Source organism: Xiphophorus couchianus, chromosome 5 (assembly GCF_001444195.1).
Source record: "Xiphophorus couchianus chromosome 5, X_couchianus-1.0, whole genome shotgun sequence".
Classification (NCBI taxonomy): domain Eukaryota; kingdom Metazoa; phylum Chordata; class Actinopteri; order Cyprinodontiformes; family Poeciliidae; genus Xiphophorus; species Xiphophorus couchianus.
This window is the reverse complement of record NC_040232.1, coordinates 40,308,763-40,335,701: the sequence shown is the minus strand read 5'-3', so window position 1 is coordinate 40,335,701 and position 26,939 is coordinate 40,308,763. Positions and strand designations below refer to the sequence as shown.

Here is a 26,939-nt window from a genome sequence, read left to right as displayed (position 1 = left end):
AGTCGTTGTTTTTCTTCCAGCCTGGGAGTATCAGGGCACAGAATAGAAACATTTGTCAAGTATCAGTGACGTACAGGTCGGATGAATGCGACCTGGACGTTAGGTCACATTTGAATTGTGATGTATCGGATACCCAAGTGGCCTGGGTCGCATTCGAAAAGAATCCGACCTGTGTTGTTCAGACTGTCATAAAAAGATCACATACAGGTCACATTATTTTAAAAAAAAAAATCATAATTGGGTCATTCGTTTGTCTAGAAAGTCTGATTCGTTTGGGAAGTGTGAATGCAAATTTGAATTCCAAAACAGACTACAAAAGCTAACTCAGATCCGCCTAAAAACCTAGGCCTACAGAGTTTTAGACCTGTATCAGAGTGAACTCTGATGCGGTTGGAAGGCAATGTGAATGCAACTGGACTGGAAACCGTTCCAAAAGCAGGAAGCTAACTAGAGTGCAGGGCATTCTGGTCAAACTCTTCTCTCTTCCGTTAATCACACATCTGCAGGTTAACAGAAATGCTTGATTTGAATGTTGCCATGGCAATGTTGTCGGTTGCTATGGCAACCGACACAACATTGTCTGTGTGCCTTCACAGCGTTTGTTTGAATATATAAAAGTCATCAAATAGGTTTACATATTGTATGAGTCATACTGTATGACTCATACAGTATATGATTCATGGTTTGTTACATTTTGACAAACTAATTTTAACAGAGGCCATTATATAATATTTAATTACTGACCAAAGTAAAAGAGAAATTTGTTTAGTCTTCTATTGCATGCTGGCAGAAACCAAACTGTGCATTGATTTATATTCAAAGAGAATGCATATTTTACATATCAAAACATCAGCAATTTCCTTAGTTTTAACTTAAGCCATATCCATAGAAATCAGGTAAAAAATAATGGCACTACGATCATTTCTGTGACAAATTCCTGCTCATCCTGCATTGAAACAGTCTGGTTTTGTGAACATGACTCACTGGGTAGTAATGGCGCCTGCAGGAGCATTGCTAGCAAACCAGTAATGTATATCAATGGAGAAATCCTACAACCAGTGCAGTGTGAATGCGAACCACAGCAGATGAAAATATAAGAAATATTGCAATTTTGGTCCCCAATTGGACCCAGTCTACTGAAATATCAGATGTGAAAACACCCTAAATGTTTCACAATTAGTGTTTGCTGTGTTTTGTTAGTGACTGACCATTCCTCATCTGCCCCATAACTCACCAGTTCTCCTCAGCATAAATTCTTCATGCTTTCCTCAGTCTCACACAGACTCAGATCCTCGCTCAGTCACACCAGCCTAGTTTGTTAATTTCCAGATTTCAGTTACTGTTCAAACCAGTTCCCAAACTTCTTATCATGCACTTCCCATTCTCATCTCTGCGTCAGGGTTCAGAAAGGCTGGGCTACATTGATCAAGGCCCTGTCAAAAGTTTGTCTTTAAAGCAAAGAAAGAGGAACATAATGTTAACAGAACTACAGAATTAAGCTGTTGTTGGCCTTCTGACTGGGCCAGCTGTTGCAGCAGCAGCACAGGCTGCAACAATTGGTGTCAAAACTCAAACTGGAGGTCAGAAGTCAATTATACACTGCAAGTAAATACCTATGAACCCACACAGACATAATTAGATATGATACAAATTCACTAATAAAGTATTAAGGAATTTATTATTGGTGCAGTTGAGTAATCAAAAAGCCAAATTTACTAAACCAAATACATTTCTTTCACTTAAAAACCTCAATCTTTTTGTTTCTGACTTGTTAAAACTACACTGCTGTGCCATTATTGCATAGCCATTATTCAGATAGATTGACAGAACTAAATCATAAGTACTATCAATTTTCTGTCAAAGTTCTTTCTTTAAACAGTAAAGTATATACTCTTATATACTCAATATATAAAAGTATATTGGAACCCAAATCTATAATTAATTATTTGGTAAAGTTATTTGGAAAAGTTGTGATTAGTTTGGTAAGTCTTAGATCCATCCATTAATTAAGAAATTAAAAGCAACCACCTGTGGCCACCTAGTATTTTTGTTTTTGGAGCTAAAAAGGCTGAGACAGACACACAGTTATGTTCTACAACCGTAAGCCATTAACATGGCTCTTACACATTTGTCTTTCCAAATTTCTTAGTCAGTATGAATGTACATGGTATTAAAAAAGACAAAGACGTAGGCCTGTCGCGATAAACGATAAATCGATTAATCGTACGATAAATTAAAACTATCGATGTCATTTCAATTATCGGCATTATCGTCTCTTCCGGCCTTTTTCTCTTTCTGTTGATGACACCGAATGAAAAAAAGCTCAACTCCAGTGCTCTCCACTGACCCTCCCTTCCTCATTTCCTTAGTGTAAAGCCCAGCGCACACGACACAATCTTAGAGCTGTTGGCCGATTGTCGGCCCATTTTTAAAACCTGACATACCACACATTAGCCGACAGAAATCCTAGGTATAACGGTTCATAGGTTCGTTCCTGCCGTGTGGTGTCCAACAATGGGCACAAAATAATGGTTACAAGTCCAGTGAACTAATTTTAAAACCAGACATTAATCAATGCTTTACTACAATCTACCTGCAATGCATGTGGCTAGTGTCAGTGTAAAGTCCTGACTGAATGAAAATCATTAGAACCTGTTTACGTCACGTTAACGAAGAACAGCTGAAAAGTTACCGGGTTTATCAACTGCGGTAGCAATTTCGCTCCAACTCCTCCTCTTGTCATTTCTATATTCTTTGCATGTTGAATAAACATTAATGTTGTTTCCACGTCGGCTGGACTTCGGGTTGCCCGTGTCAGCTGTTTGAGATTCCCCGATGTAATTTCCCCTCAGAAAACACGGAGGAGAATCCGCGCTTTCTGATTGGCTACCTGTCACATTCAACAGGCTGCGTTAAGATCCCAGTGGGGAAAAACCCCTGATTTAGATCGGAGCGGCAACGACGATCTACCGTAACACACCACACACTCTTAGAAAGACCAACGTTTTAAGATTGTCATAAGGGAAAAAATAGGAGCAAAAATCGTGTAGTGTGAACTATTGCATCAGGAAGTCGATGTGCCCATTGTCTCTATTTAAATCTAATTATTACTGAAGGGCAACATAATGTACAGACTTCATAATCTGCACTCTTTTGGTTGAATGCAGTATTTATTTCCACTTTGGCCCTATGTTGTTTAGTTTTTATCAAGTACATTTTTTGTTAATGGAGACTGAGAATCCATTTTGTTTTTGGTTGTTTTGTTTATTTTGTTTATCAGCTCCAGTGTTAAATATTCTTTTGAAAATAAAGTGTATCTATCTTTGGCAGGAAATCACATGCATGATTACGTCATTTCCATTAAATCAGTGTATAAAGGTCTTCAGACAATATTATCGTTTATCGCAATAATTTTTTGAGACAATTAATCGCTCAGCAAAATTTGCTATCGTGACAGGCCTACAAAGACGTGAGCAACTAATGGGTTGATTAGACACTGAAAACACAGAACTGTGGTAACAAAACTTAAAACCAAAAGCAGAGCTTAAAAACATGTCACAAAACTGAAAAAGAGTTTACTCAGTTGTGTGTTTAACATAAATGTTAAAAAGAGTGCATAAGGTATTTAAGAAGTTGAGGAAGTTTATACAGGGGTTCACCTTTCTATAAAACTTTTCCAATGAATGACTACGCTTTCTTTATGAAGCAGTTGAAAGACAGAGACAAGTCAGCTTCACAGCAAGTTCAGATAAGAGAATGTAGTCTGACCTGAATTTGTGCATCTCCTCTACTACACCCACGGACAGCACGTTAAGTGAGAGGAAGTGACATCTGCCTGACTCCACATTGCTCTGTCACTGATGAATGCAAAACAAGGTAAAAGGTCAAATTTACAGCCCCAAGGAAAATGCGATGCCACGGTGTCACTTTCAATAAAGTACAAATAAAACCCGGCTGCAGGTGAATCATTCAGAACGTGCCAACAACGGGAGCAGCTGGTGGGGGTGGAGGAGCATTTTCCACATTCACAATATGGTTAGTGGTCACTCATAACAGTCTGTTGAGCCATTAAGAGCTTGTCTGGACCCCCTCACAGCAGATTTGTTGGCGCTTGTTGAGTTATTGATTTCTCTGGTGGTTCTGTTTGTCATTAAACTGAAATATGTGCACTTTAAATGACTCTCAGTTTGTTTGGATCCCAGAAGGCCGGAGGGAGGCTGCTTAAAAGCAATAACGTGTGTTAAGAAGTTGCCACATGTTCCCCAAAATGTTACCCAAATCTGTTTAATATTCAAAATACTTCATGGAAGGGGTTTAGAAAATACTTTGTGGTGCTTTCAGCAATAATGGCAAAGAAAAATCCACTTATTTTCATGATCATCTTCTGTGGCCAGCAGTAGGATTAAAAAAAAAGCTTCTGTGCTCTCTGCAATACACTGTTTATCAGTGTTTATTAAATACATCAGGAAAATGCATTGCACTACCGTCAAAGAAACATTTCAGATTGGATCTGCTGCATGGGACATGTAAGATGTAGCTCCATGGGGCTCCACTTCACCAGTTTCATTTCCACTCAAAAGAACAATAATTGCATCTTTAGAAAGTCTGCCAATAAAAAAGAAGTTATGCTGAAAATGAATAAGTTCTTCCTCTGGCTTCCCTCTCTGCAATTCTGAGCAGATCACAGTAACTTCTACTTTCTAGTTGTCAGCTCTAAGCATTTCTTATGACCCTGTTGCTTTCAGTGGAGGACTGATATTGTCCTGGGTCATTATTATATAAGGTTGAATGGTATGTCAGACATAATGTAGATCCAGGGCTGTGAAAAAAAATTTCAGATCACTAAACTCTCTGAGATTAACAACAAATCTAGTCACATACTTGCTTTAGTTGAAGACATTAATTACTGTTTCTGTTAACCTTTTCCCCTACTTGTCATCAAAGCTGCACCTGTTGCTCTCTAATCTCATTTGGTTTCATGATCTACTTTTACGTTTCTTATCCTTCTCAGCTGCATTTCCCTTCATAGTAGCAACTTGGTTTAAATTAATTCTTCAACAGGTAAGACAGGTGCTTGACAACCATGTCTAAAATCCACTGAACTTCTGAGTGTGTGTCCAATTACTGAACTAAGTTCAGTGCTTGTACAACAGCACACACTGTTTCAGCAACACCATGGGATTACAACTGTGACATTTCTGGGGACTTTTTGTGGCTCTTGGTAGCAGCTTTGTGTTTCTCACACTGCATAAGGCTCCCTGCAGTTTTTACAGTCATTGTGCCAAGCTTTTTTGCACAGAATGGATGTAGCATCTTATGGATTTGCTACAGAAGTGAGCCAATGGCAAAGACAAAGGCTTGTCAGGCCAACTGGCAATAAATTTGCATTTACCCATGACAGACACAAAAAAGCTAGCTAACTAGCAGAGGTATTTTAGCATCAAACTACCAGCAGCTTCAATGCCTCAAGTTATAGAAGTCATGTGCACTACTTGAATCTTTGGCTCTCAGAAAAGCCCAGTAAAATGAAAAAAAAAAAAAAAACATATGTTGTATACACAAAATTAAATAAATAGACCTGTCATTAGTGTATTTAAGACTAATTTACCTTTTTAGATACATGAATTTAAGGCTTTTTAAGGAAACACACTGATGTATGGAGAGAGTGGCATACTATCAATCAGGAAATCCCTTCAGCTATGGTAAGGACCATTGGAGATATGAGTTGTAAGAATTTGTGTACAAGTCAGAATAAATATTGTGAAGTATGACATGATTTGCGAATACCACACCTTAGTTCAAATTTAGGGGTGGAGCCATTTCTCATTTTCATACAACTATTACCAGTTCTGACAGCTTTACAAATAAATTCTCCAGTGGGAGAGTGTTATTATCTAAGCCTAAACCTTTTATTAATTGATTTTAGTTGCCTCTACGATGAACTCTTTGCATAAAGTCATGTGTGCACATGTGCACCAGTCAAAGGTGTTAATTATAACCTGTCAAATGACCGACGGGCTTAAAATGTTCCTGTCGTTTAAAAAAATAACCGGTCAAATACGGAAAATATTCCATTAACGCGACCTCTGGTATATATAATGGTATATAAAACACATTCACAACAGCAACGAGATGGAAATAAAATCAGGTCTTCTCTTCTGAGCTTAACAATAGGAACTCAGATGCATGTAATGGAACAAGGTTTGACAGACATATTGAAGGTGATTTTTTGACTATTTTCTACTACTGTATGTGATTGCTGCGACTGCTGGTCTGATGGAGAGGTGCGAGTGAGGGAGCTCGGCTGGGGACTGCAGCTCAAAGACGGAGCTTAGTGTAAATGGGCGGTGTATTGCATGAGGAAGCATTGAAGCGCCACCAAATGGTTACCATGGAGATCCAAGAATGTTTCAAACATGTTTTGATGAGGAAATAACTCATCATGAACAAGGAAAGATAACACGATTTAAAGCTCAAACCTAAGCAATTGATGGTGATATACACACACCAAATAAAGGCTGTTCACTTTTTAAATAATCCTTTTGTTTTTGAAATTTTTGGTCATTTTTTCTGTTGTTGGACAGTGGTACAAGACCAGACTTTTTCTGCATTGCATCTTGTGTCATCTATCCTGAATGAGTGGTCAAAACGTAAAAAGTTGTAAAGAGAACCATGTTTCTCCCAAAAGGGAGGATGGAAGAATGAAAGAAAATTCCCTGAAACAACAGGTCTTCATTTGATGTTAGTGTTTTTTGTCTGTTTACAGAGAGGATCACACCTGTCGACAAATTCTGAAGTTTGAGAACTTCTGAATTTCCAGTCAGAAATGACCACATCGCCTGGCTGAAATACCAGTCTCCATGTGTGTTTCATGTGTGCAAGTCAACAAAGGTGAAACAAACATTTAAGTGAATGTTGAGTTTGCATGATGTTCATGCAGTGCATCATTCTAACTTTTGCTTTGTTTCTGTTTTCTAACTGCAGAGAGGATCTAAACACATGATTGACAACATATAAGCCTCAAACTCAACCTTTGACTTGGAAGACCATATCTGTGTTGCACACCCTCCTGAACAAAGTCTAGACTCCATGACTTGTTACTCTTGATCAACCCAGAGCAAGAGTCCTTTTATGACGTGTATTTCTTCCGCCATGGGAATCCCTTATATGGACACATGCTGGAGCTTTTTCAGATCTCAGGAACACTGTGAGGAAACTGGACATTAAATAGAATCAGTTCTTTTTTTTTAACTGAATGTTTAAATAGAAATTGTTTCTTTAAGTAGATTATCACTAGAATGGCTGGAGTTAGGCCATTTGGACATATACCTATTCAGGCTAGAGATAGTCCAACTGGCCTGAAGGATTTTATCTAGCAGGTGCTTTTGTTCAGTAAATAGGGCCATTACCTTATCAGTACCCTGGTAATGGCCTCAACGCATCTCACAGTTGCACAATTGTTCCTTATACTTCGACTTCGACTTAGACTGACTTTGTTGTCATTTTCAATGCACAGGGTGTATACAGAACGAAATTTCGTTGCATACGGCTCAGGATAATGTTTGAGGTTCCAATGTTGTGAGTAAAATAAAATACAGTATAAAATATGAATATAAATCTAAATATAAAATATAAAGTGCAGGACTGACAGTAAAATAGAAGTTATTTAGCTCTGTACATGTGCAAGGTATAAAGTGGAGACCAGTTTTTGAGTGCAGTCCAGTTAAGAGCTCAGCAGTCTGATGGCAAGTGGGAAAAAGCTGTTTCGGAACCAGGTGGACCTGCACCGGATGCTGCAGAACCTCATTCCAGAGGGCAGCAGGGAGAACAGTCCATGGTGGGGGTGTGAGGGGTCACTGATGATGTTTCGGCCTCAGGACACGCATCCTGCATCGATGGTTGACCTGACACTTCGCCCTTTTGCCTGAGCTGGGTGTGGAAGGTTGTTGCCGAAGCAGTTTCTCCTTGTGTGCCTTCTTCTCACTCACATGAGAGTTACCGAACTCTTTTGCAAGCTCAACCAGGAAGTCCACCCGTCTCTCCTGCACCCCAATGCATGCCTGATAAAGCACATGTGCATTCAGTGCTGCCATGTCAATCATGTTTGCCAGGTTTGCTGACCAGCTGTCACATAGTGATGGAACCTTGGTCACCCCCCGCAAGATTATGACTGAAATAAATGCCATTAGTTCTTGTGAACTAAATAGGTGAAGCAGTCACCTATTTATCCTCCACAGCACAAAAGGCTGCATGCAAATTTGCATGTGCTAAGTCTCCCAGATTTCTTTTGCTTACACTTTTTGCATGATTTTTTTGAGGTGGATCAACACAATTAATACCCTCTTAGCTTTATTTCAAAGAGAAACATTACTCATTTCTTTTAGAAAAACCTTTGCATATTTTTTGAAACAGATTGTATGTTTTGCAAACTCTATGTACATTTGGCAAAATGACCTGGATAATGCAGCACAACATCATGGATCAGCTGCAAAAGGTCACATCTCTCCAAAAACACTTCATGTATGCTTCAAAACTAAACTGAAGAGCATTACCTACAGGAGATCTGATCTCCTGCAGGTATCATAGATACCCACCCCCAACATGGACTATTCACATTCCTACATTCTGGCCTGACGGTCAACGGCCACATTTACAAATGAAGAAGAATGCTAATTTGAGCCAGCAGAGTCGTCAGGGTGGACTCAGGGCCTTTTGGCCCTGTTCAGCCATTCTAGGGAGAAATCGAAAACCCAGCCATTCTAGTTAATCATAGTCTGTATTTTTGCTTAACTTAGACTTATTTTCTTTAACTTTCCATATTAAAATGCTGACACACGACATTCCTTTGTGTGTTGTACTGTAATTTATATGGTAAAATTCAGCTACCAGTAATTTAACATAATGTTGATTTTTACAATAAAATGTCATAATGTTTTATACAGTCCTGCTGTGTTTTTCACTTATGTAGACGGTATATGTGTTTTTTATAGTAAGTTGCCATAAAGTTTACAGTTCTGAACTGTTAAAGTGACAGATACCAAAATATTATACTGTAATGCCTCACACAGTATGAGCATATTTACTATGGTAAAACCACATTTTAGGATAAAATCCTGGCAACCACAGCTGACGGTATTTTACCATATTTTACTAAAAAGAGCAAAACACTGTCAGCTGTGGTTGCCAGAATGTTACTGTATTTCAATGAATATGGTAAAATACTGGCAGTTTTGGTTGCCAGACTTTTAGTATTTTACCGTAAATTAGAGCCTTTTTTTTTTTTTTACAGTGTACCCCTAGAGTTAACTGAGCCGTGCCGGATCAGCTAATGGAAAATGAATCCGGCTGGAGTGGATCAGAACCGAACTGGTCAGAGGCGGGCTAGTGGAAAAGCACCTCGTGAAGCCTATGCATTACTTAACAGTGATGATAACTTATTATTATTATTCCACATATTTATTATCTGCTTCACAATAGATGAGTATATTGGGACCTTCAGGAGATTTTTCCTTAGCTGTTATGATCGATTTCAGCCAGGAAACAATTTAAAATGCCTTGTCTTAATTATTGTGAGGAGTAGCTAAGAAAACATAAAGTATGAAAAAATAGAAGTATGAATAAAACATGCTTCAAATATATTTATATTATTGAAATTCACAGCAGAGCCACAAAAAAGAGTGCAGATCTGTTGCTGAAGTCAAAGGTTAATATATTCTGAGGTTTTTTTGCTCATCACTATATGTGTAATAGGGCACCAAATCTCGTTGCTCATGTGTTGAAACTTGGAATCTTGCATAATAAAACAAGACTCCGCTTTCATGTAATGAATAGTTGTACGCAAACTACCAATTAATATCTCAGTGCAAAGGAACTCTACAGGGAGTGGTAGTAGTAAGAGGCTGCATGAACACAACAACCTGGAAAGCTGTCTTTAATCTACTCACCAGCTGGAACTCAGAGCGGCGTGTGTATGCCTCCTGTATGCCGGCATCCATCCAGAGCGTGCTCAGTGCCATCACGTAGAGCTGGAACTCACCGGGCTCCACCCCCGAGGCACCCACACGCCCCTCCCATGACATCACCAGCATGCCCTGCTTCTCATTCTCACAGCTCTGCCAGGTAATGCCCAGTTTGTCTCGAGCATCCACCAGCACTCGCATACCCTACAGACAACGAAACATTACCAAACTTCAGAATGGCAAAGGATCAGCTGCTTTTCTCACAGCCACCATTACTGTAAAAATATGAGATCAGACATTACAAAAAGTCAGGTGCACCCAAATGTTCAACTGCAATGCATTATTTAACATCACAGTTTTACAAAATTTTTTTTTTTAAATTATCCGTCAAATTGAGGTTAGATTGACCTCTAAATCGTTAACAATCTAGTAAACAAAGTTATATAAAATTTTAAGCAGAATTACTGAAAATATGTTTAAAGAGCTTGTAAGAACTGAAATTTAAACATCCTCAAAATAAATCAAATAAAAGAAAGCATAGAAAACATTTTAATGAATGTAAATATTTAGATCAAAGAGGGTTCATCTGATTGAACAAATACATTATTTTCAAGTTCTGAGTAAATAACATGGTTCTATGACATAGTCATGTTCACATTTATTATTTTTCTTGTTTTTATATACATTTTATATTCTATATTTGTGTGAGCCTATTTGCTGTTATTGCCCATCATTTTGCTGATGGTACACAAAAATTTCTCAGTTGTGGGACAATAAAGGATACTTCTTTTCTATTCTTCTATTCTATTCTACTGTCTGAAGTTACCAACATAGATTTCAGTGGATCTAGTGGGACTTTATGCCATAGAACATATATGTGAAATGGAAGGAAAAGACTGTTTACAACATTTTGTCAAAAGAAAACTGTGATAAACATGTGTGTTCACCCTCCTGAGACAATGTTTTGACAAACTACATTTTCCTGCAATTACAGCTGCAAGTCTGTGAAAGGTATGTCTGTATCAGGTTAAACCATCTACAGATTGGAAGAAGAGAGCATGTGAATATACAGTACATTTCAAAGCTTTACTCTGAATCTCAACTGGATTTAGTTCCGCACTTTGACTGGGATTAAAACCATTGCATTGCAGCTCTACCTGTTACAAACTGTAAATGTTTCACATTGGATGCTGTGCAGTGTGCATTTTTTCAAGCACAGTGGATTTTGAATGTAGTCCACAAAGTTTCATTTTATTGTCGTCTCAGCTAATCAGCTTATTTCACTGGTTTGTTGGTTTCCCTACATGGCTTTTAGCAACATTTTAAAAGGGCCCTTTTACACAGTTATTGCAAGATCACTGCTAACTAATCCAAGAGCTCACTAAAGAAACTACAACAACATTTATGATTCATCAATAAGACAGAGACTGGACATCCTGTCATGAAGTGCAGTGTGAAAGGTGGTGAGGCAAAAGCTGTAGACCCAGGTTCAAATGAAAATGAAGGTTTATTGTTGAGAATAGTCCACAAAAACAACCAGGCAGCACGGCAGAGCAGAAAGCCAGGGCTCAGCACCGGTAGCAACTGGAGGCAACAAATGGACAAACGACACTGACTAGATGCATTGACAAGACCCGACGATCAACAAGGAACACAGGTGGGGTTAAATACACAGAGGGTAATCAAGGAAATGAGACACACCAGGGAGCAATCAAGGGGTAAACAGGACAGCACAGGGGCTCAGAACATAGAGAACTCAAAATAAACACACAAAAACTCAAATCCCAACACATCCTTGTGTTCCAAGGTCAAAAACAACACAGGGGTACACCTTATATTTATTAGAATGATTCTTGATGAGTCCCAAGACTTCTGGGTTAATATTATGTGGAATGGTGAGCCATAAGTTCAACTTATTGGGATACAAGTGTCTACTTACATCTGGTATAAACCTAACAGAAATTCAACAGGAAATGGTTATGCAGGACACCAGCAAGTCCACCTCTGAATGACTCCAAAACGACTTCTCAGCTCTATGAACACAGCTTCAAGCACTCCAGATGAGACCATAGCAGCTACAGCTCTCAATGTTACAAAGGTTGGTCAGTCAAACAGCACATCAATGATTGTTCCTGTATGTGTGTCCACAGTTCAAAACCCATCTAAAGAGCAACTAGTGTATGCACTATTAGACACACAAAGCGACAGCACATTTGTCAGTGAAGGAGTAAGCAAACGGCTACAAGCAGATGTTCAACTTGTAAAGCTAACTCTAACTACCATGCTTGGTGTCTTCTCTACTGTTGAAACTAACCGAGTATCAGAACCGTGTGTGAGAGGTTATAACTCAGATATTCGCATCAACCTCCCCTCCTCATACATTAAAGACTTCATACCAGTAAATTATGACAATAACCCACCAGTGAGACCGCAAAAAATTGGCCCCATTTGACAGAAATTGCTGATAAGATCTCACCTCTCCTGAGCTGTAATGTGGGACTCCTTATCGGATTCAACTGTCCCACAACTTTAGCACCAAAAACAAGTTGTACTAGGAGAAGATTACGAGCCATATACAGTTTGCACAGACTTAGGGTGGACCATTGTTGGAGGCTTCACATCATCACTCGATGTAACAGAGTCAAGTTTGTGTCACAGAGTCACAGTAAAGGAATTAATCCCGGTGACTCCCTTGAATGCGATTAATGTGCCAAAGTCAGATTTCAAGGACATGGAAGGAAGTGACAATATGATCTCAAAGGAGGATCTCGTGTTTTTGGACACACTCAAGGAAGGAAAAAGGAAAAATTCACAAGGAGATGCCTCTACCATTCAAACAAAAGCCACACTTACTTGACAACAGAAAGCTTGCTGAAATCAGACTCGAACACTTGAAAAGAAAGGTTCAACAAAGAGGAAAGCTACAAAAGAGACTACATAGCTTACATGAATGACATCATCAAAAGGGATAATATTGAAGAAGTACAAAATGAAACAATGGCATATTCCTCAACATGGGATTTATTACCTCATAAAGCTCACTAAGCTATGTGCTGTGTTCAATTGTGCTGCAAAATACAATGACACAAATCTAAATGATCATCTTCTTCAAGGGACAGCCCAAGGTTTCAACTGGAACAACCCCCTGCCAAAATCACCGAAAGCAAGGTGCCAGAGCTGGCAACATGGTTTTACCAACCCAGACAAGGAGGAAGACCAAATAAGGTTTGCAGTGATCTATTTCCAGAAACTAATCAGAGGACGAAATAGTAAATATAAAGACAAAGAATATCATCTGAATCTCATCAGTGAGCTAAGGAAAGTTCATGGGCTGCAGAGTAATGTTGTGTTGGACATTGACTAACTTTTGACCAGACATGAATGTAGACTTGCCAGAGTACTAGAGACTGTTACTGTCATAAGGTGTGGTGTAGAGGTGGTGAGGTAGAATGCTGTAGACCCAGGATGCGGTAAATGATGAATGTCCATAATAACACAGTTCAACATGGGCCAAAACAACGGGCAGCACGGCCGAGCGGAAACCAGGGCTCGACGCCAGTAGCAACCGTTACACAAATGGACGAGACGACGGACTGGAAGTCAAATGAGACGAGGACCCGACAAAGACACAGACACACAGGTGACACTAAATACACAGGAGGTAATCAGGGAACGAGAAACACAAGGGAGTAATCGAGGGGAGACAGGACAACGAAGAGACTTGAGGACACAGAAAACTCAGAAATCAACACAGAAAAACACAAATCACAACAGTTACTGGCAATGATGGACTCGTAAGAAGAGTAAAAATCTTAATTGGAGTTAAGAAACTGAACGATAAAGGTCAACGCTCTTGCAAGCATTCTGTTGTGGAGCATTCCGTACAAAAGCTAATTCTGATACTAGAATGTTCATAATCTAATAACTACAAATGGTTACTGCCTTTAGAAAATTATTAGTTCTTGTTTTGACTTAAAATGGTTACTGCCTTTAGAAAATTATTAGTTCTTGTTTTGACTTAAACATAATTTTGGTGGGAGTGTAAATAACCCCTGGTTAAGCTCCTTATTTGTTGTATTCCCTTTTTGTCGCTTGTTGCCTTTATTTCATCTTATTTTGTGTAGTATATGGTTGACTTCCGGTCTTTGATTTGATGCTTTTATTTTGATGAGAGAGCTTCTGCTGTTCATGTTGTGCAACGGCAACTTGGCAACAGAAGGAACGGAAGATAAGTTGCAACAGTGTTATAAAAATGTATTTTGTTATTAGTGCCCCTTGATAGAGGCACAAGGTATGTTTATTTTGTAAGTAGGATATTTCTAATGTTGATCAGTTGGAATTGTGAAGTTGCTTTATTATAATCAAATACGGTATAGTTTTTGAATCAGTTGATATTGTTAGTAGTGAACTTTATTTTCAGTTTTCAAACGTTACGATTGTTTTGTAGCTTACTGTCTTTTTGTGTTTGTACATACAGCTCTTATGGTGAAACTCAGGGTTTGCTTCAATAAACCTCACTGTTCATCAGTAAAGCCAAAATCTTTCATTTGGGGGCGGGGGGGGGTCTGATACACTAATCGTACATTCAACAGCTCTTTGCACACCCACAACTTCCTCTTCCACTGGCCCAGTTTAACATTTTCTCCAAATTTATGAGAAAATCTTCTAAAAAACCCAAAACAACCTGACACAAGGAAAGTCAAGAAGAGATGTTTGGTTATGCAAACAGGAAAGCTTTTCTCACAAGTGCATCATCAATGTGTGGATGTTTGCAGTCAGACAGATGAAGGGGCCCATGTGACTCAGGATTGTGGGGCGCTTTAAAGGCTAATCCCACATCTGAAAGGTGTTATCATGAATGAATGAATGAATGGATGTTTTAGATGACCTCACCCAGGAAGAAACCCACTAATGTTTGATGCAAACACTGACAGGTATTTGTGTCAAACATTAGTTTGACACAAATACTGTGTGTCCCATTCTGCTGTGGGACACACGTTGGCCCACAGCAGAATGGTATTGGTAATAAAAATAAAATCACTGTTTCTGCACAGAAAGGTGACCACATTTTCAGGCTGTGGTCACATATTCTGTTAGCCCTCATGACCTTTATTGAGTCACTAATCTGAACAAACTCTTGCATAAACCCTCATATTGATGTTTGCCTCTCTTCCTGTATGCCTGCATGTTTAAATAGCTTTTCCGTTTTCCTGTTTGTGAGCCTTTGTCTTCTGGAAGAAGTCAGTTAGTGTTGCTCAATTTTACACCAAACAGCACAGCAAGGAAAAATTAAACAAATTCTCTCAATTTCATTTGTCAGTCATGCAGCCTTTTTTTTTGCTCAAATAATTAGGTGAATCTAGTCAGCAAGTAAAGTTAAGAAAATCACATGAGAACATAATCTTTAGTAGGCACATCATTAGCACTGAGATAGCCATGAGTTGCTACAGGAGCAGAAGAAAAAGCCCAATATCAACAAAAAAAGTCTGCTTTATTTGTTGATTATCATCCGAATGCACTACTAATTGTGCTCAGAAACAGATGGATTTACATTTAGTCATTTTGAGTAAACATATATAACAAAAAAACAATGAACATGCAGTAGATTCTGATTGCCAACCTATGCAACTTTGCATGCTTTTTTAACATATTTGAAGCTGTGAATATTTAATATTAATTTAATTAATGAGTATTAAATATTCATTAATATTCATAAAATATTCATAAAAGGAAATCAAATAATTTAAAATTGTACGTCTTTTAAAAGTGTATGCAAAATGTAATCTAACAAATGCCGTTTCTCGTGACAAATGCATTAGACTAGAGCACTGCATAATAATACCTGTCCTCTTGAAACCTCAACAGTTCTGTCTTCTCTAACTATAACCAATTTTTGGAGAAAGTAAATTTTGTGTTGATCAGCAGTACGACATACTGTATTTGTGGTTAACAGAAATATAGAACATACCTGAAATATATATTACTAGATGTAATAAATACATTTATAAGTTTTAATTTTTCAAATAATTTTTCAAATCATCTAAATTTTTAAAATTTAGATGCTGGATCCCAGCATCTAAAGCCTGAACTGCTGCCTTGTCACGATTGGCACGGTCAGCAGCATTAGGATCACCTCTCTGTAGCAGATGGCCAGGACTGCCTTAGGTCTCTTTCATTTATCAGAGTTGGGCAATTATGAGACAACCCTTTTCCTACCTCAATGCTGCTGATTATGCAATGTGCGTGTTTTAATTCCACATGAGGAACTAGGCTGAGTAGCACCAAGACCACCACCAACACGTATGGATACACGATCATATCAAAAAATGAAGACACTAAATTACATATTAAGTCGATTATGAAGAATATTAATAATATATTAATATAATATTAATAATATTATCCGGTCTGCACACTTCCACCTCCATAATATTAACCGACTTCATCCATCCCTCTCCTTGCACTCTGCTTCCATTCTGGTCCACAGTCTGGTCATTTCTCGAATTGATTACTCCCTCCTGGTTGGTCTGCCTCATAAATCTATCCACAAACTTCAACTGGTTCAAAACTCTGCTGCTCGCATAATTACCTAAACGGCCTCATTTGACCACATCACTCCAATTTTACAGCAACTTCACTAGCTTCCTGTTTCTTTCAGAATTCAATTTAGAATCCTGTTTACACTCAAGACAGTTCACAACCTTGCCCCTCCTTATCTGTTTGAGCTACTCGTGTGCATATTACCACCCACTCATGTTCCCTTTGTTCATCCTCTTCCATCCACCTCAGTGTGCCTCTTGTCCGTCTCAGCACCGTGGGGAAAAGAGCCATCTCTTACTCTGCTCCTCAACTATGAAATGCTCTTCCCCTGATATCCGTAATATTGACTCTCTTCTGATCTTCAAAGCACAATTCAAAACTCATCTGTCCTAGCTAACCTTATCACTTTAATTGTGTAGTTATTTTGTGGTTTTGTGTCTTGTAGACATTTCTTTACTGTTTAATTTGTGATTTTAATGTTGTAAAGTGTCCTTGGGTGTTTTGAAAGGTGTTGTCAAATAAAATGCATTATTAGTAATTATTGTTATTATCACCATTAAGAAATGTTCTTATATATCTGCTAAATCCATTTTTTTTCTCTGGAAAGTGACTTAATTATTGAATGTTTTGTTATTTTTGTTGCTTTTTACAACTCAATTTTCCAATAACATTTGACTTGTTGACAAAATTAAAAAAACAAATAAAACTTTTATGTCAAAGTGAAAACTGCAAAATAATGACAAATAAATAAATATTTAACAGGTCCAGTGAAGTGGTGCCAACAGTATCACAATGAATTGAATGCTGATCACCTGAGTGAAGTAACTGTGTCTGAACGTGCTTTGGTCTAATGAGAATAACATAGAGCAGGTCTGGAAGGCTTATAAAAGTAGAAGGTAAAATGTATTCAATTAAATATCAGAAAATCCTGGAGGAATAGAATATACCCGAGAACTACGGCTTTAGAGAACATTTATTTTCCTCCAAGTATCCAGCTAAAGCTATACAGAAATGATTTGAAGACAACAAGGTGTATCTTCTGGAGTGGCACAATCAAAGTCCAGACCTCAATTCAGGGTGAGCTTGCTTTAATGGCCAGGGGCCTCATGTATAAAGTGTGCATAAAAAAAAATGTGCGTCGTTATATTTCATGCACAAATCAGCATGTATAAAAATGAATGTGGCATGAAGTTAGCGTAAATATACGCAAACTTTTTACTAGAGATGCATTGAAGCGATATTAATATCTGTATCGGTCCCGATATTGAAAAAAATTCTAGATCGGGTATCAGTAACAATGAGCCCAATCCATAAGGGCGGATCATTCAATCTAATTCTATGTTGTGGGCGGCGCACCATGACAAAATAAAAGCCCCACACTCTCAGAATTAAGTTTTTCTGTTGTTCTTTTTTATGTTAAAACAATGTAAAGCATATACTGTAAGTTATATATATATATATATATATATACAGTACAGACCAAGTTTGGACACACTTTCTCATTGAATTCAATGATATATATATATATATATATATATACCATATATTTGTGCGCATACTAACATAATCAGAGTCTGAAATGAATTTAAATATCATGAAACATTAAATTTTACTTTTTTTAAAATTAACACCCGGCATACCACCAATTCCTGCCTATCTACACTGTCTGGCCAAAAAAAAAGTCGCCACCTGGATTTAACTAAGCAAATAGGTTCAAGTCTCCTATTGGATAAGTACCGCATAGGCGATTATCTTTCAGCTGGCAACAAGTTATTTAACCCCAGCTGATGCAATGAGTAACTCCTCATTTCTTAAACAACCATGGCAAAAGACACATCCTGTGGTCATGGAAAAGACGTTAGTCTGTTTAAGAAGGGTCAAATCATTGGCATGCATCAAGCAGAGAAAACATCTAAGGAGATTACAGAAACTACTAGAATTGGGTTAAGAACTGGCCAACGCATCATTAAAAACTGGAAGGATGGTGGGGAACCATCGTCTTCCAGGAAGAAATGTGGTCGGAAAAAAATCCTGAATGATCGTCGATTACTTAAACGTTTGGTCAAATAAAATTGAAGAAAAACAACAGCAGAACTCAGGAGTATGTTTAATTGTGAACGCAAAAGCATTTCCACACGCACAATGCGAAGGGAACTCAAGGGGTTGGGATTGAACAGCTGTGTAGCCGTAAGAAAACCTCTAATCAGTAAGGCTAACCAGAAAAAAAGGCTTCAGTTTGCTAAGGAGCATAAAGATTGGACTCTGGAGGAGTGGAAGAGGGTCATGTGGTCTGATGAGTCCAGATTTACCCTGTTCCAGAGTGATGGGCGTATCAGGGTAAGAAGAGAGGCAGGTGAAGTGATGCACCCATCATGCCTAGTGCCTACTGTACAAGCCTGTGGGGGCAGTGCTATGATCTGGGGTTGCTGCAGTTCAGCAACATTGTGTGCCCAAAGAATGAGGTCAGCTGACTACCTGAATATACTGAATGACCAGTTTATTCCATCAATGGATTTTGTCTTCCCAAATGGAACGGGCATATTCCAAGATGACAATGCCAGGATTCATCGGGCTCACATTGTGAAAGAGTGGTTCAGGCAGCATGAGACATCTTTTTCATACATGGATTGGCCACCACAGAGTCCAGACCTTAACCCTATTGAGAATCTTTGGGATGTGCTGGAGAAGGCTTTGCGCAGTGGTCAGACTCTCCCATCATCAATACAAGATCTTGGTGAAAGATTAATGCAACACTGGATGGAAATAAATCTTGTGACACTGCAGAAGCTTATTGAAACAATGCCACAGCGAATGCGGGCTGTAATCAAAGCTAAAGGCGGTCCAACAAAATATTAGAGTGTGACCATTTTTTGGTGGCGACTTTTTTTTGGCCAGGCAGTGTATCTATGAGGAGAGTTAAACAGTTAAATCTAGTTAAAACGTTTGTCACAAAGAGTAGAAATGAAGTAAACGTTGTTGCTTCATGTCCTCCTCTGGAATCTCAGAAAAAACACCTGAGCCTGGGAATCAGTGTCCTCCTCCTCATCATATGGGTAGGCTTTGCTTTCCTGTCTTTATTATTTAGTATAATTTGTTTAAATAAAATGTAAAAGCTATGTATTCATATAAGTTTATGTGTGTGTTGCATTATGCACAACAGTTGGGCCATGAGGGGATCAGATCCGAATTTCTGTGTGCCATGCGCATTGTGTTTGTGGGGCCTATCAGTGTGGGTTAGGTTTGTGTGGTTCATGCATGTTGAGGTTGTGGCTGTGTTCGTGTGGATCAGATGCAATGATCCACACCTGATCCACATGGAGGGTTTTATGCGTACCCTCTGATAACACCCTGCCGGTGCCGCTGTCCGAACTAATACAGATATAAGTATCAGATCTGTGCATCTCAAGATCTAATATGTAAGCTTCTGAACAACATACAGTCATGAACAGGTTCTTATTTTCCTGGGAAAGACTTGCTTAGTTTAGCAAGAAAGCTGCAGAACCTTATCAGCACTTTGAGTGTAACTTCCGACATCCTCTATTTGCAACTAACTTTTATCTCTACACATCTGTTCATTCTGTTACAAGCTAATTCTGTTGAAATGAGCAGATAATGTCCATCCATCCATCCATCCATCCATTGTCTGGTCACCCTTGTCCCTAATGGGGTCGGGAGGGTAGCTGGTGCCTATCTCCAGCTACGTTCCGGGCGAGAGAGCAGATAATGTGTGTAGCTTATATTAAGCAGTGATTAAGCTTGAGTATGTTTGAGCTTAGAATGTGGCTGTATGCCTGCATTTGTGGGAGGCTTGTAAACGCTATTTTGTCTGAGCTGGAGTCCAGGATTTTATCTGACTTGCCTAGGCTGTGTGGCACTCGGGGCGGATGTGCTCATCCCTCAGGAATAGTCTGGTATTGTTAGCTGGTGAAGGAGGCCCAGCCATGACAGCAAACAAAGGAACATCACACACAGACTTCAGGATAAAAATATGCACAATGTCAACAGAGCTCTGGGTGCATGTTGGTGAGAATTTCTCGAGCTCATTTACATAAAATTAATTTTTATGATGATTCAGTCTGCCAGTGATGAAGTCCATACTATTATTTATGGTTATCTGAAAGCTAATGGTTTCAGTTTAATGAGTAAAAAGAAGAAAAAAACAACAATCTGTACATCTAAGGAGCTTGCATCAAATTTGCTTACTTTCTGACTGATTCATGTTAAAATGTTAGTCCTTTCCAGACACAAATTTGGAGATCTCAAGATTTTGGAACAAACATTTTAATATGTAGCCTGCTAAAAAAAAAAAGAATAAAAAAAGTGTACGATGGACGGATGCATAAAAGGACAGACAACTGTTTGGATAGATGAATGGATGATTACTTTGTCCTTCGGTCACTCTGGCCAAAGGACAGATTAGATTACGTGTATGTTAAACAATAGATTGTCTAAAAGATGGATGGATACTACTTTTAGACAATGGGAAGAGGAATTAAGTTTATTAATATTATTCTATCATTTTGGTTTTCAATACTTTTTCAGACTGTTTACAGTTAATAATCAACTGCAACTGACAGAGCTCACTGATCAGCTATTTGCCATGTTAAGTTTTCTAATATTGTCTCAGCTGAATAATCACAAAAGAATCCCTTTTGGCTGTGATAAATAATCAAAATGTCCATTTAGTTAGACAACTCTTGCAAGTTTAAATATCAGTCATGAAAGAGCAGTGAATGATCCTTACCTTTAATATATTCTCATATATAGTGCCCCGGAAATCTAGCAGCGCTTTCTTATCAAACTCCTGCCCGTTAATGATGCGCATCTGTTTCAGGAATGTGGACTTTCCGCTTTCTCCGGCCCCGAGAAGGAGGATCTTCACCAGCCGCCGAACGGCTCTCCTCTCCCGTGCGAGCATGGCATCTATCTCCCGGCTCCGGCGCCTCGCCTCTCGCTCTTGCACTGCGTCCCTTTCTCGGCTGCCCTGCTTACTCGCGCCCGGCTCTCGGGTGGCCTCGGCTGGGAGCAGGCAGCGGCTTAGGGTGCGGACCACTCCCGACATTGCGAGTCCGTGGGGAAAATAATTAGAAAAAGTTTACTGAAACTCCAGTGCGAAAATGTTCATTATATGACTGCCACCTCCGGAAAGGGACTGACCCAGTTCGACAACATCCACTATGTCAGACAAACCGTCTCCACCGGGTAAATCAGAAAAGTCTACATCTAGTGGAAGAAGTCCTTATTTATCATCCGACCCGCAGACAAGCCGTGTCCATCTTGGTTGGGCGCATCCAAGATAAATTTCATGGAGAAACAAAGCCTATAAAACTACTTGAACATCCACTTAAATAGCCAAAATAAAGCCCAGAAAATAGACCTCAAGTCGGCGTGTCTATCCGAAGCACAAGACTTCTAGCTGTGGAATCTCTCGCAAAGGGACAGCCTGATCCAAACTACCCAAATAGACAGCTAGTGGTCGGTGAACTTGAGAGAGCAGCCCCTGCGGGCGGCGGGGGGACGGTCACACTGATAAGGAGCACCGCTGAAGTACCGTGGCCTTACCACAGGGTGCGCCCTCGAACATAATGGGGCGAAAAATCCCTTACAATCGCACTAATGAAAAGAATATTTCATTATAAATATTTATCTGAATTCTTATCGAAAGAAAGATACAGTGTGAAACAATAATACAAAAATAATGAAAATAATATTTAATTGTTTTTAGAGATAAGTGTTTGTCATTACAAAGGATGTAAGCTCCACTCCCTCAGCTCTTATTATTGCTGCTACTAGGGACCTCCTGGCATTTCACTGATTTAGAACTTCTAATTATCAAGTTTAAAAAAGAAAGTACATCAAAGGAAAACAACTGTGTCTAATCTAAAAACACACAGGCTCCCTTATAGAAAGAGACCTGTTTTATGATGAACTTTTATGACTTATTATTTTTGATTAGTTACTTGGTGGTTTTTATAAAGTTTTTAAGATGCAAAAGTATTATAGTCATTTTTAGATATTTAATGAAGTAATAATTGCCACATGGGGTATAACCATTTCCCCTCTCCTTATCCTGGTTACTGTGCAAAATTGGTTAAGAAAGAAGGGTCCTCATTCAGTCTTACAAGCGATTAAAGGAAATGCCCCTCCATCTTTGTTTGTACTTACAGTACACTTTTGGTTAACAGGATGTGACTTGCACCTTACTAATTTGAGATTTGTATTAACCCAAATCAACTTTAAAAATCAAACTAAATGTTTGATTCATTTTAACAAATGCCAACCTTCCCATTAAAATATGCACTTATATAATGATTTGACTTCTTTAATATTTGGAACCAAAGAACAAATGAAGCCTAGGAGTAAATTCAAACTGGAAGACTCTTCATCTCACCCGCCCAACCAATCACTTCATCACGCTCCTCCTTCGCAGTCTTCTCCTCATCTCATCCGATCATCGGGCGTGGCTTCCTTCATAAAGAGTAAAAAGTAATTTTACTAATTACTAATAAAGTAATATAAAAGTATATTTAATTTCAGTATATTTTGTAAGGTACAAAGCAGCATGTAAATGTTTATATTCCACATAAACTTATTAAACTGAATAAAGTAATTTTGAGGTAGAAGTACTGTTGTCTTACAGGGACCCATGATTATTTGTAACAATATACTTTATTTGAGAAATATTTATTTTAGATGTAAAACCAATGCAGTAATAATACTGCAGTTTTTATAAACTTTATTGTCACACAAATGTCGCCATGTTGTTCACTCTTCAATGCGTTCTGGGTAAATGACGCCTACTATGTCTGGCCACGCTAGTTCTGTTCAGCCAAAACAGCGATGACTAATGTCATTAAGCCTTTTCAAATTGAACCAGAGTCCTTTGAAATCTTTAATTGTTTTTCCAGGTAGTAAGTACATTAATTTTGAATTGGCAGATTTAACTTAAAGCTGGAACTTAGACCAAATAATTATGATACGCAAGAAAAAAATGCAATTACCTAAAGAGCACACATTTCTATACTATTTTCACTCACAATGGCAAGTGAACATAACTACTTATTTTACTTTAAAATAATTTAAATTCTTGTTTCAAATTGTATGAACAAAATTTCTGATTTTATAATGAATTTTATTAAGCATCATAATGAATTCTGGATTCTAAGTTTATTCTAATTCCTGAAGTATATAAACTAAATGCTCCCGTTCTGGACATATGACATAACATGACATTACTAATTACTTGCTTTGTGGTGTTGATATCTGTCAGGTCTAAATACCTATTAGAGACAATTTAAACAAACACAGGAAAGACAAGAGAGTTAGATTCTTTGTTTCTCGCGAGGAGAACGGACAGAGATGTGCTTTCAGTTACAAATCTCCTACCGCTCTGAAAAACACATCTCCCGCTCCTCTGTTTTATTGATTTTAGGAACCCTGCAACTCTAGGGGGTGGGGTCAAAGCATTTTAGTTGCAGTGCTACAAGACAATCACTAAACTAAACACATGGTATCTACAATCTAAATCCTTCTTGCTCCAAGCACGGCGTCGAATAGGACACGTTGTATAGCTTCAAAGCTTCCAAGCACGGCGTCGAATGGGACACGTTGTATAGCTTCAAAGCAACGGCTTTGTATCACAAAGAACAAAGCAGAGTTTCCTCCAGGGTTGTAAAACTCAGCTTGGAACAACTAACACTTCCATCTCTCAGGGAGTCCTGCTAAGAATATCTGTCACCTCCCTCTTCCAAGGAGGGATTAGGAAGAAATCAGAATTAATGAACACACAGAAACATTATCTAAATGTAACTACAAGGCTACATAATACAACAAATATTTGATAATACTAATAATACAATTTACCCAACATTTCCCTCCTGTTTACCAGATATTTGGTGCACTTCTAATATCCCTCCAAAAACAGTCACTTCAAATGATTTTCAGCTGGGAGATCAAGTTTTGGAAAGCAAACATGTTTACACTCAGAGGTCACATCCAGTCCAAAGCCAGGATCTGGATACCTGTCAGAAGAATCCTCATCAGAGTATCCTCTCTAATAAAGGATACATCTGTGCCATCACCGATCACAAGTTGTTAAAACAGACATTACATCATCGACAGGAGTGTTCATTAGCATCATAAACATAAGCACAACACAACATTCTCTAGTGTCATCGTCATCATCAGTGTCAGCATAATCAAACAATGGCTTAACTTAAAGAAAGTAAATTTGCTTTGTCATTTTCCATCAAGGGAATTACTTTAATCCTTTTTATCAAAGAAGCAGACCTTGAATGAGACCACATCCGCAGGGCCTGCAAAAACTGTTATGACAAAACAGAGATCAGATTCTCCAAAGGCATCAATTCATTTGTGTAGTCATCACAAATATCTTCAATTCACTGTGTCCGAGTGAATTCTCCAACGCTCGTGGCTCTGTGGCTGCTATCGTCAAAACAAGTGTGCAACCGCTTCTTCAAGCAGTGGCACTCTGCCTCAGAGACAACAGCTTGTGTTGCAGAGTTCAGAGTCAGGCTTGGAGCTCAGAACTCCAAGCCAGTCTGTATGTAGTTAGCCATGAGCAACTCATCACGTGAAGCCTTATCTCCTACTTTGTCCAGTTCTGCTCATTAAATTGTGGATGTAATCTATTCAATCTATGCTTCAATTATATATATATCACAACTCCAACCGATGGAAAATACCAAAACCCTGTAATCACCAGCTTCAAAAGACACGTTTCCAAAGTAATGTTTTGCCAAAATGTTAAACATATGCAGATCTTCCTCTTAAACCAATCTTATAAAATAGAACTAAACAAACAAAACAAAACAAATAAACAAAAGCTTAAAATTCGCCGCAGTTGTACAGTTTATATTTATCATCAAAACAATGAATATCAATGTGAATTAGACAGTCCAGTTTAAATTACTTTTATAGTATAAACTGGATCTTACTGGTTATTTGTCTAAAACATTCAACATGCTTTCCTTAAACAAAATTCAAAAGAGTTAAACCCGGAGAAATTATAATGTCAACTTAACAAATCTAGACATTTTCAAAATATATCAATTTTACCTAGGTCTTTTACTTGTCGTTGAATTTAAAGTTTTATTCAAAATCGTTTTAAATGGATATAAATCAAAACAAAATCAAGTTTAGAAAAATCACCATAATCCCACCTGAGTACTTTTACTGATTAGTGATAACTTTAATCAATAACAGATTCTTCAAAACATTTCTTAAAACATTTTTGCTCCATTAAATTAATGCTCTGAAAATGGCTAACACAATAATATTTTTAATTTCTATAATTGTTTTCCCAAGTTAATTTACCAAAATATGCTTCATTAATCGCTATAAATTTGTTATCTATCGTTTCAAAATACTTTAGCCCATTGTCAGAACATCTTTCAATGGAGAACGACTCAAATCCATTCAAAAGAAACATATTTCACCAGACCATATCTTTCCTTTCACTTTTTTATGTGTAACACAGATCAAACATGTTCTTCAAATAAAAAATTTTATTTAAGTAATATAAATTTCAGTAATCTCTAATTAAGTAAAATAAACCCATAAAAATAAACCCATAACATATTCTCCCCCTTTTGATGATGCATTAACTGTTAAATGCAACATCATTTCCAGTACCTGAAACAAAAATGTTGATGAAACAGGGTTAACATTTTAGCTGAGAACCCCACCGATATGCAATGCTGCCTTTTTCTAAAAAGTAAAGTTTTCAAAACAAACAGAATACGTCATTTTAGCATGTGTTAAACCTTCAAGAATACGATGTTCCCAAAATACTTCACATTACAGTTTTAAAACTCATTAGTTCATCGTACTCTTATGACTTACAAATAATTCAGTATAAAACGTCTCAAGAAGTTTACTAATGTCTGACAAAGCATGTTTACCAATTAAGACTCAGTGAAGGTTTTGCATAAACCAGCCAGAGAGACGTTGAAGAAAAATCAAAACACAGTTAACAAAGAAAATCCAAAAAATAATAAATTGGGCCCAAACTGAGGTCAACATAACAAAAACACAATACAGGTAGTAACAGAACAACTCAAACACAAACTGACCTAACACAGACATGAGGGGACATTAGATAATGGCTGATCAGACCATTAACACACACTAAGGGGTAATTAAACACACAAAACCCTAACAAATACTGGTCAGTATATGACTAAATCTACAAATGAAAGAAAGTAATTAGTAATATTTAACAAAATAAAAGCACTGATACTTAAAGTTAACTAAATGAGTGCCCAACAAATAGCCAACCAAAGAGTCAGACCAACGAAAACAATTCAAAAATAAAAATCCAAACTACTCACTACTCAATGAGAATTAATAAGGATTTTAGGAGGAACTCTTAATTCTTCTACTGCTTTATTAGGCTTTGACACTCGAATCATCAGATAT

The 26,939-nt window shown here is 38.0% G+C and overlaps 1 protein-coding gene and 1 long non-coding RNA gene across 3 annotated transcripts in view; one reads left to right on the top strand and one right to left on the bottom strand.

Annotated features, from left to right (window-relative positions):
* Window positions 1-22,021, bottom strand: part of gna12a (guanine nucleotide binding protein (G protein) alpha 12a) — a 38,817-nt gene extending 16,796 nt beyond the window's left edge. Inside the window, exons 1-2 of one of the 2 annotated variants that reach the window (XM_028019130.1) lie at window positions 21,244-22,020; window positions 9,945-10,163 (exon numbers count right to left, since the gene is read on the bottom strand). In XM_028019130.1, coding sequence (XP_027874931.1) covers window positions 9,945-10,163; window positions 21,244-21,561 — 537 coding nt within the window. In that variant the 5' untranslated portion in view covers window positions 21,562-22,020. Of the gene's footprint in view, window positions 1-9,944; window positions 10,164-21,243 lie in introns of both variants that reach the window. The other variant, XM_028019131.1, reaches the window with a different exon arrangement.
* Window positions 456-26,726, top strand: LOC114145530 (uncharacterized). Its single transcript, XR_003595721.1, has 3 exons — window positions 456-467; window positions 15,727-15,738; window positions 25,075-26,726. It is a non-coding gene; the product is annotated as an uncharacterized LOC114145530 (long non-coding RNA).
* The last annotated feature ends 213 nt before the right edge of the window (window positions 26,727-26,939 follow it).